Genomic DNA, 10,357 nt, shown 5'->3' on the forward strand with positions numbered 1-10,357 from the left:
AACTACGTCCTAGGTAAGGGGGTTAGTGGTGGGCCACCTACACTACTACTGTACAAGGGATCCATCCGCGATCCCCTCCGTTCTTCGAGTAGAGAGAATCTTTCTTCCAAGCTAATTAACCGATGGGTGGGATGGCACGATTAGCAGGCCATCAGACGGGCCACTGGTGTGTTCATGTAGCTGCACGTACGGGGAACAAAACTTGTGACTTGCGATCTCTGGTCAGCGGGCGTCGTCGGTAAAAAGGAAAAACCAGTACAACAGTTCACAGTTGACAGGACCAGGCACTGCCATTGCTTGCTGCGAAATGACCATGGCCAGAGGTCACATGTACTGCCTCCCTCATGGTTTATCAGTCCCCTTAGTAATTTATGCCACAGTTTGATCAAAGATTAAACTGATAAAAGTTTAGTGCATGTCAACAAGAGTTATATCGTTGGATTCGTATTTGAACATAGTTTTTAGTGGTATAATCTTTTGTGACATGCATGACCATTTTGTTAGTTTAGTTTATGGTCAAAATTTGGCACAGATTTTAATGAGGACCAATAAACCAGGACCGGGATAGTAGTACGTACCTTGCATGCATACACACAGAGTTGTAACAGTAAGCTCATACCTATGAAGATCCGAAGAAACCATGTCAGATAAGAGCATCTCCAATAGATGATGCATTTTTAGAGATGTAAAAGTAGGTGTTGTATAATTTACATCGTCAAAAGTGCCTTTTACATCTTTAAAAAAGAGGCAAAACTTCAACCGATGATGTATATTGCTGATGTAAAAGTCCAACTCTAACAGATGATGTCTTTGAAGATGTAAAACTAGTCGGAATGAGCGCCGGCGGCCGAGAGCCGGGAGGAGCCCCCGCGGACCGAGCGGCGAGAGCCGGGAGGTCGAATGGTCAGCAGCGCGACTGTGAATCAAGCAGTGGATTGGTCGCAGCGGGGCGACGACCGTGCGACGCAAGAAGGTCGAGTCTGATGGCGGAAAAGCAGCAGCGGATGCGCGGCTCGAATCCGGTGGTGCCAGGGGGAGCTCAAATCATGCGGCGGCGATTCGGCGGCAAAGAAGCGGCCAATTCGATCAATTTGGAGGCGGGCGACAGAGGAGCAACAGCGGAATCGGCGACGGGGGCGGTGGAGCCTCCGGATCTGGAGGGGCGGTGGGCGAGCGACGGAAGTGCAGGGGGGTCTCAAATCAGCGGTCCTCGGCAACTACAGGAATGGCCGGTGGGGTCGGAGATGAACGGACGGGCGGCGGCAGAAATTGCCGGCAGCGGAGGTGGGTGGGCGACAGGTGCCAGACTGAACGAAAATGAAGACAGTCGGGCGGTTGGCGCGCGACCGGCCGTTGTACATCTCTTAGGGGTGGAGATGTACAAAACTTTGTATCTACATCATCTATTCGAAAATGAGTTATTTTTGTATCTACATCATCTATTGAAGATGCTCTAATGTCATGAGTTTACTTGTCCGTTCTTGCTTAAACCACTCTGACTTGGTCTCAACTCCAATACATAACCCCCCAAAAAAGGGTCGAAAACAATAATAAAAGAGAGAAAAGGGAGCCCTGAAAGCAGCGTGGAAAGCTTTTGGAAAGTGACAATGAATAGTGGTACTAGAAAAGAGCAGGAGTATGAATGAAGTTGTTGTGAGGTGAGGTGATGCACTGACAAGATGCATACTTATTCCCCCCCTCTCCTCCTCCTTGCCCTGCTTGGCGTTGCCTCTCTTGTAATTTAAATCCCAGGTGGAGGAAGGAAGGAAGGAAGGAAGGAAGGAGAAGACAGAGGCGGTGAGTGATCGATCGAGTGTTTCTCCATCCCTTGGGCCTCCATTGTTTTCTTACATCCCCCTCCACTCCATCTCTTGCTTCCCAAGCCTTAACCCCTTCCCCTTCCCTTTCCCTCCCTTGCCTTAGCCATTAACCACGCCCCAAATCCAACCTTCAAAGCTTTCCTCCTCCTCCTCCTCCTGCCCGTCGTCTTTGGGCGATAACTAACCTCCGCAAGGTAAACATTTCCTCTACTGCTCATTTTCGTTGGGTTCTGCTGCTGCTCATTTCTAATCTAACCCATTTTCGTTTGGCCTCTTCATTCAGTTCATAGCTCCTTCATCTCTTCTCTTCTCTAGGTGAGTGAGTTTTCTTGTGCTTGGCTCTCCATCGATTGTCACTCCCCTCGCTCGGCGGCGTGTTCTTTTCTGCTCCATACAATAATCCTTCCTGCAATAAAGTTGTCCACAACGCTTTGATGCGACGAATGTTTTGTGCATATGGACACGACACTCGCCTTCCCTTGCGTTTCCCGTCCAAAAGTTTCACAAAATTTGGCCTCTTCCCCATCTCGATGCTGCTGATGCCGATGCTGTCAGTGATTCCAGCTGTTCCCAAAATTAAGAAGAGACTATTATTAACACAAAATTGGCTTTGCTAACTCCCAGTTCCTCGCGGTTATCAGTTTCTTTAATCACCCAGCCAGCGGTTGGAGCCAGCGGTTGCATATATGCTCGCATTGCATCCCCCTTCCTTGCAACTCAACTGCACGCCCGAGACAGAGAGTGCAGGCGCCCGCCATGGATGATTAGATAGAGGTGCCATGGATGATTATACCTGCTTCTGCGTGCGTGCTTGCAGGATCCATGGGTGAACACCTCGCGCTGCTGGTGGACCGGCTGCTCACGGAGTCCACGCTGGAGGTGGCCATCGGGACCAGGAAGCAGGCTGAGCCGGAGGACACGCCGGCGGCGATCGTCTACTGCTGTGACATCGCCGACCCGAGCAAGATGGTGGAGTGCAGGATCTGCCAGGAGGAGGACTGGGACGCCGGCATGGAGGCACCCTGCGCCTGCCGCGGCAGCCTCAAGGTAACAAAACGCAACAATGTTCAGAACTTCTGGTTTTTCTTCCCCCTTTTGGTGGAATTTTGCAGTAATTTAACTTCGTTGGCAAACAAAAAAAGAAGGATTCGGAAAAGCTGCACGAGTTTTCTGATATGGGATGGGAAGTTTGATCTGTTTTTAGTACGAGATGGAGTAGCCAATTTGGTGTTTCTGATCTTAATCTTGGGTGCCTAGTTTGGTTTCCAGTAGCACTATACTAGTGGAGTGTAGGTTTGACTTGCCATGAGGAATTTTTGTTATTTTTGGTTGGGGTTCGACGCACTAGGCTGTATCTGATTAAAGTATCAGGAAAGCTCAGTGACAGATTTGATGATGAAATCAACCGTGTTTGCCTCAATGGCCAGTAGCTTGCAAGGCAATGCCTAATGCTGGCCTTCCTCTTTGGATTGTGACATAAATAGACATATAGTGCTGAAAAGTAGAAATGAGTGTGGTTTGACTTGCCATGAAGAAATGTTGATATTTGTTATGGTTGGGGTTAGATGCAGTAGGCTCTATTAGTTAAGTAGTATTGTGTGGAAATGGTCAGCAATTTCAGGATGAAATCCACTATGTTTGCCTAAATTGTAGCTTGGAAGGTAGTAATGCCTAATGTTGGCCTTCCTTTTTGGACTGTGACATATACATATAGTGTGCAAAAAAAAATGTAAATAATAACGCAAAATAAGAGTAGGTGTTTTGTATTCCCAAAGTTGGAAGCAACAAGCAAGGGAGAGAGCTATATGTAGATCATCATCACACAATGCGTGAGACAACTACCTACACTATGTTCCACTTCCACGCAGGGTCAAATGTAGGAGAAACTTTTAAGAAACATTCTGGCCTTTTGTCCTTTTTTGATGATCCATTATCATCATGATAGAGATATGCTTGGAATCGACTAAGAAGACACTGTATTTCGGTCGATTACACCGGTGGATTACATAGTACTAAACTATTGCTTTTTTTTTTCTTCTTGCAGTACGCGCACCGAAAATGCATCCAGCTTTGGTGCAATGAGAAGGGCGACACCGTCTGCGAAATATGCTTGCAGGTAAAAAACAAACAAAAATTGCCTATCTACGCGGTCAATATATCAGTATTTTTGTTTTGTTGAAAAAACAGGTAACCATGTGTACTGCAGCAATTCAGTATTTTAGTCTTATGAACTCTCTGTTTCTGCAGCAATTCAGGCCAGGTTACACTGCCCCACAGCAGCTGTTCCACTATGGAAGCATACCAATGAACTTCAGGCAGGCAGTCATTTCACGAGCTTTTTCCTGATGCAAAAACCATGGTGATTTCGCTTTGTAAAACGTCTCTCGTGTCCACAGGGGGAACTGGGAGGTAGCGCGGCACGATCTCCACGACTCGCAGGTGATAACAATGGTGCCCTCGGAGCGCGACTTCATGGACGAGTACGACGACTACTTTCCGGTCAGGACGAGGAGCAGCGCCATGTGTTGCCGGACAGTCGCCATCATTGTGAGTTCATCAGAGTAGGGCTGTGATCAAATTCATGAAGGGTTCTCTAACAACCAGCTCTGCCATTGTGATCCAACAGTTCCTGGCCCTCCTGGTTCTCCGGCACACTCTTCCTCTCATGGTCGGCGGCGACGGGGAGTACTCGTTTGCTCTGTTTTTGGTAAGATCAGTGAGCAGCATTGCCTTGATCAGATCACGCGGCACCGGCATTTTCTTCAGTGAATTTGATCTTGTTCTTGCATTCAGTCAATCAATCAATCCTCTGATCTTGTTTTGCATTTTTATGGGGAATGAAAAAACAAAACAGTTCCTTGTGCTGAGGACCGCCGGGATTCTGTTTCCGATCTTGGTGATGGTGAGAGCAATGGCAACCTTCCATCGTCGTCGCCGCCAACAGGTAATTCCATCGCTGACGATCAGCCATTGTTGGAGTTGGAACCTGGTTAGGTTGTAGTGATCCTGATAACAGTCAGCAGCAGAACACTGATACCAGTTTCACTTGCACTGAAGAGTTCTGCGTATACTATTTTCTGATGCATAACTCTGGGGTCTAGATCACCTGATACTGCAGGGAAACCAGGGAACTTACATGTTCTTCTCGGACACCGACGACGAGGACGATGACGACGAGGAGGAAGAAGAGGATGCCGACACCGATCCTGCGCTGCCTCACTACCAACCACGCATTATCCCCGTCTACTGACACCATATAAGTCAGCGCGGCGTAGATGTGGTTAACAGAAGCAAAGATCCCAAGAAACAGGGGAAAAGATACTGATGTAGTAGGATAGTCTGAAGCCACTCGCTTCTGTGTGCACAAGAACTAGAAGAATGCAGTGGCTCTGTACATACCACAAGACTGACCCAGACGATGTAACTTGTGAGCTTCTCTAGCTCCCCCATGTACTCGAGAGATCACCTAAAATTACTTGCAAAATGCATGGAATTACAGGCCTGCATCTGAGCTGGTGATCCTGCAACTCATGCTCGATCCACAGTTCTTTGGTTTGTCTTACTGACATGTGCATGGACTGTTGATCAGTTTTCTGAGCATACAAATTTCTGTACATCTGATTGCAACATTTGCTTGACAAGATTTCAAAGTTCAAACAGTACAGTACCGCGGTATACCCAGCCATAACAAAGCACCACACTAGCGAATAACGTATCCGACGAGGTAAATTATCATCCATAGAAGAGCAGCTGTCCTGGGGTACATTGTTACTCACAGGTCTGATAAGTTAGGGGCAGAGAGGGGGGCAGGGATACATATACATATATTTTTCATGTATGCAGGAAAGCAACGGTGGCGATGCAAACACCATCGACGTTTGGGTAAGCTTGGACATGGTCGAGGTACTTGAACACCACAGCATCGCTGGCCAGCGCTCCTTCAGATAGTGTGGCGCCTAACTTTCTCTGGTTGAAGTTCTCCACCTCCTGCACTAGCTCATCCTTCGTCCTGCTGCAGGATGTGATGACCTACACATATGCACAGGTAACATCAGAGGACAATCCATTGGTTTTCGCTTAGACATCTTTCTCAAATGTTAATTTTACTGTGAATGTACTGCTAACAAATGCAATGGAAGTACTGACCAGTATGCCACCAGGGGAAACCAAGCTAGCCACTGACTGCCAATACATCATTCTGAAATGCATCAACAGAAACAAATTATACATGGAAGCAACCAAGTGATCCCATCCTTTTGTCTAAACAAATTCAGGAAATTCAAAGTGTTAAACCACAGCTATGAGGATTTATGATAATATCACTCATAAGGATTAAGGTACATCTGAACACCTAAACATGCATTTACCTCTTTACAGGTCCATCAGGGTGGAGCCCTATTGCATCCAGAGTTCCTTCATCCATCACAAGTTCAAATCTCCTCTCCAACTTTGACTCCAGAACATCATCAACCTGCAAACATAAAAAGGTTCATAAATCTGAAAAGGTTCTTTCTTCATCTTTCAAGTACGGGGACACTGTTCAACATCACATACTGAAGCACAAGAAGGCGCAAAAAATGTGGAAATGAAATACGATCATGTAATGTGAACGTCTAATGCTCCACCGAGCAACTCACCAGGAAATTAATGTGCTCAAATCCATCACGAATTGCGAGGTTTCGAGCAAGCTCAATTGCGGCTTCACTATAGTCAATGCCAGTTAGATCAGAAAACCTGTATATTTACATGACACATCAGTACTGCCAAGAGGTGTTAATAGTGAGACAGGCTAAATGCATAAAGGAATTTCTCTTATGTACGAAAACCTACTAACGCCATAGAGACGCCTTTCGAAAGGAACAGGAGACTGCCAGTGCCAGCATAATCTTCCTCAAAGGACTATTTCAAAGTATATTATATGCTGTTTTAAAAGACAGCTCCATTATGATAGTTGAGAATCATATGATACTCCATATCTTTTAACATGTCATACATAGACAAGATAAATAAATAGGGACCACCTACCATCAACTTGCCACTAATTGCGACAATCACATAGGCATCCAAATCTCGGTATTCTCATAAAAACATGGGAAGAAATAAAATTTAACCACAACAATCTAAGCCATAAAATGCCGTGGGATGTCTCACAAACATGTGGATCCTGGGATCATCGATCAGTAAGACATCCAGAGCCATTTTGTGTAATCTTCCTAAAATCGTATGCTTTGTTTATGTAGGGCATACAAATCCAGGACCAAAAAGACAATCGATCTAGTAAACATTATGAAAAGCCATTCATCGCCAGAGTATTGAAGTTGATAACAGTAATATTCATGTCAAGATTAGGTTTGGGAAATGGAAACCAACAAGCTAGTCAGTGTCCTGTTTCCACAGCATACCCTTGTTTTGCAAGCTGCTGTAAGAGTCGTCCGCTCCCGGTTCCTATGTCAAGTACGCTGCATCCGGGCAAATCCTTGCTGGAGCATAAGTTTTTTGTCCAGCCTACAAGGACATCCATGGCCTCGGTGCCAAACCTGCAACAGATGCCAACCAGACAGTCATTTCACTTTGAAATCTTCAAGCAAGAGAAACTCTACAGAATCGCCGACTATAGATAGCTGCAAGAAACAGCTCGTCTGTCCAAAACAGTGAACAGGTAGAGAAAAAGAACCACGCTATGAGTTGTGATATTCATTTGGCCAATGGGCAGTGTACACAAGCTTGTATCAGCCAAACTACGATAGAAAACAATACTTGCCCATATTTGCTGATATCAGACCTCGTTGCTTTATGGAAAACGCTTGGCTTCTACCGGCGGATCGCACGCGAGCATCCGCCGGCTCATTCGTACAACACGTGTCCTGACCAAGCGGTCTTTTTTTTCTTTCTTTCGCTCAACGCGGCCGCTGCTCGCTGCTCACTACGTTGAGTTTCCGCAGCAAGGTCTCTGTTGCATAAACTGCAACAAGGCCTATGTTGCAGAAAAAAAATGCAATGAGACCTCTGTTGCAAAAAAACTAAATTGCAACAAGACCTCTGTTGCAAAAAATAAACTGAAACAAGACCTCTGGCAAAAAATATCTTGCAAAAATTTCTGCAACATGACCCGTGTTGCAGGAATTTCCCGCAACACGACCTGTGTTGCAATGATAAAAAGGGTTGCAATGATAAAAAGTGACACTCGATCGCTCAATCCATCAAATCCGACGACTCGCGAAAAAGATCCGCCGGCCGACGCATAGCAGCGCCCTTGCTTTGTTCTCAAATATTTTCCCACGAGAAAGGCAAGTCTGAGAAAGGCAAGAAACAGCTGGCTGTCCAAAATAGTTATCAGACAGAGGAAAAGGATAACACGATCAGTTGTGATTTTCATTTAGCCAACGGGCAGCGTACACCAGCTTATACCAGCCAAACTCCAATAGATAACCATATTAGCCCATAATTCCTGATACCAGATCTCATTGCTCTGGTTCAAAAAAAAAATTCCCACGAGAAAGGCAAGTCTAAGCGGCATGCGTCGCGTTTGTTTTGCATTTATTAAGAGGCAGCAGAGCACCTTGATTGCGCTCCTACTGCTCTTGCCATGATGCTAACAAATCTAAAAACCTAAATGCTCATGATTCCATCAATTAAGATTCAATATCAGGTTGATTGCCCTCCTTACTGCTCTTGCCATGATGCTAACTAAGCTACAACCTAAATGCTCGTGACTCCATTGGTTAAGATTCAACATCCGGTCATGCGGAAAATATGTTGCTCTAACTAAATCTTAGCGCATGTAGACAAGTTCAGCGCGCGGGCGGCAGCTTTAGGGCCTTCTCCCTGTGCTCGCAAAAACAGCAAGTATAAATCTTACCAGTCATCCGCGTGGCTGCGTTCATGGTAATTAGCTAGGTCTTCGGCGTACGCGCCGTCCTGGTAATTGTGCAGGCCCAGCATCGGCGGCACGACGTCGGGCACATCCTTGTCAAAGCTGCTCAAGATCAACAACAACAACAACACACAATTTCGATCCACTCAGCAGACAGACTAAAAATTGTGCAGTTCGGGAGGGGGCGGAATGCAATTGTGTGGGGAGATCGACCGATGGATCGGTGGACTCCCCCAAATCAGACAGACGGAAGGGAGGAACCAGATCGCGGCGGATCGGCTGGGCGGGCTGACCTGAAGTCGGAGGAGTGGTGGGCGCTGAGGGAGGAGGAGCAGGCTGAGGGCGCGGCGGCGGAGGCGGCGGAGGAGGAGGCCGAGGAGGGGCAGGAGGCGAGGAGCACCTCGGCGGTGTCGGCGTAGCGCTGCTCGTCGTCGAGGGTGCTGCCGTAGTCGCTCTTGATGGACCAGGAGTCGGCCGCCACGGAGCGGTCGTCGTCCGACGCCATCTCGCCGGGGGGCCCTCCCCCTCCCCCCGCGGCCGCGGCGGGGGGCCCGCCCCAGACCCCGGTCCCCAGCATCCGCGTCGGGAACATCTCCGGGTCCTCCGGCGGCCACCGTATCCCCGCCATGCCCGCGCGCCCGCCCGCTCGCCGGAGATGGACGCCGGAGCGAGCGAACGAACCCTAGCTCGCCGGTGCGGTGCGGTGCGTGTCGGTCGGGGTGGAGGGAGGGAGGGAGGAGTCGCGTGTGCGCGTGCGTCTGGGTCCGAGACGGAGGGAGGGAGCGGGTTGGGCCCGCGTGTCGGTGTGGGAGCTGGGCGGAATGGGGCGCGTGGGGTGGCGGGGTAGGGGAGGCTGGGGGGGTGGGTCGATGACGTGTGGGCCCGGCGGTGTAGTGGGCCGTGTGGTGGCAGTGACGTTTTGGGTGGGACCGGTGAGGTGGAGGCTGGTGTCCTTAGCGGGTGGGAGACGTACGGGAGTTGAATGGAAGGCCGTTGGCCGTTGGGGGACGGACTGGGCTTTTGGCATGGGCATAAATGTGATCGCCCATGACCATATGAAAATTACCTAAAAAAAACATACGAAAAATCCTTGAAAGTACCCCCCCAAAAAAAAGAATCCCTGAAAAAACTATGAAACTGTTACACCAACCCAAAACATGTTTTTTCATCACTAGAGTTATAGTGATATATTTTCATTCTGGACGATGCACACAGGTGGTTACGCACAATAACACTATTGGTATAGCCGCACGGGGTATCTTCCGTGGTAATTTTTTACCCCAAAATGGCTCTTAAGGGCTACCGTGATACTACCTCTATAGCTAATATAAGATGTTTTTACGGTTCAATTTGTTGTCCCCTCAAACTTTGCCCCAAGCTCTAGCTCTCAGTTTTTGAATTTCACCGACACGTAAGGCTCACTCATCGGTGTGTGAGATCATGTTCCTTTATTTTTCTTTTCCCCTTTTGTATTCCGTGAGTCCCCCGCAATGCACGAATAGGGAACCGGGGAGGCGATCTCTCCTCCTCGACCTCACGAAGGAAGTACTCCTCCTCAAGGTGGGTGGATGTGCAGGAATTCTACATGAAGGGGCGATGACGCACATGGAGTGGTTGTGGGAGGGGGTAATGCATCCCGGGAGATCTAGACGACGATGGTGCC

At 48.0% G+C, this 10,357-nt stretch overlaps 2 protein-coding genes across 9 annotated transcripts; one reads left to right on the forward strand and one right to left on the reverse strand.

The window, feature by feature from the left end:
* The first annotated feature begins 1,678 nt into the window (after positions 1-1,678).
* On the forward strand, positions 1,679-5,392 carry LOC119274371. 8 transcript variants are annotated; one of them, XM_037555063.1, is made up of 9 exons: positions 1,679-2,014; positions 2,104-2,135; positions 2,638-2,867; positions 3,865-3,936; positions 4,068-4,135; positions 4,217-4,367; positions 4,447-4,527; positions 4,675-4,764; positions 4,939-5,392. In XM_037555063.1, exons 3-9 carry the CDS (start codon positions 2,643-2,645, stop codon positions 5,068-5,070), a joined length of 819 nt encoding a protein of 272 aa, XP_037410960.1. In that variant the 5' UTR covers positions 1,679-2,014; positions 2,104-2,135; positions 2,638-2,642; the 3' UTR covers positions 5,071-5,392. The 8 variants fall into 8 exon arrangements, with proteins under 8 accessions (XP_037410960.1, XP_037410958.1, XP_037410957.1 ...); XM_037555061.1 differs by having other exon boundaries at positions 1,679-2,135; XM_037555060.1 differs by having other exon boundaries at positions 2,104-2,867.
* A 79-nt stretch (positions 5,393-5,471) lies between these two features.
* On the reverse strand, positions 5,472-9,463 carry LOC119274370 (EEF1A lysine methyltransferase 2-like). Its single transcript, XM_037555057.1, has 7 exons — positions 8,988-9,463; positions 8,680-8,796; positions 7,223-7,357; positions 6,458-6,554; positions 6,188-6,291; positions 5,967-6,018; positions 5,472-5,849 (listed from the first exon to the last, which is right to left on the reverse strand). The coding sequence occupies exons 1-7, from the start codon at positions 9,320-9,322 to the stop codon at positions 5,652-5,654; spliced, it is 1,038 nt and encodes a 345-aa protein (XP_037410954.1). The 5' UTR covers positions 9,323-9,463; the 3' UTR covers positions 5,472-5,651.
* Positions 9,464-10,357: the final 894 nt, after the last annotated feature.

This window comes from Triticum dicoccoides, chromosome 3B (assembly GCF_002162155.2).
Source record: "Triticum dicoccoides isolate Atlit2015 ecotype Zavitan chromosome 3B, WEW_v2.0, whole genome shotgun sequence".
Classification (NCBI taxonomy): Eukaryota; Viridiplantae; Streptophyta; class Magnoliopsida; order Poales; family Poaceae; genus Triticum; species Triticum dicoccoides.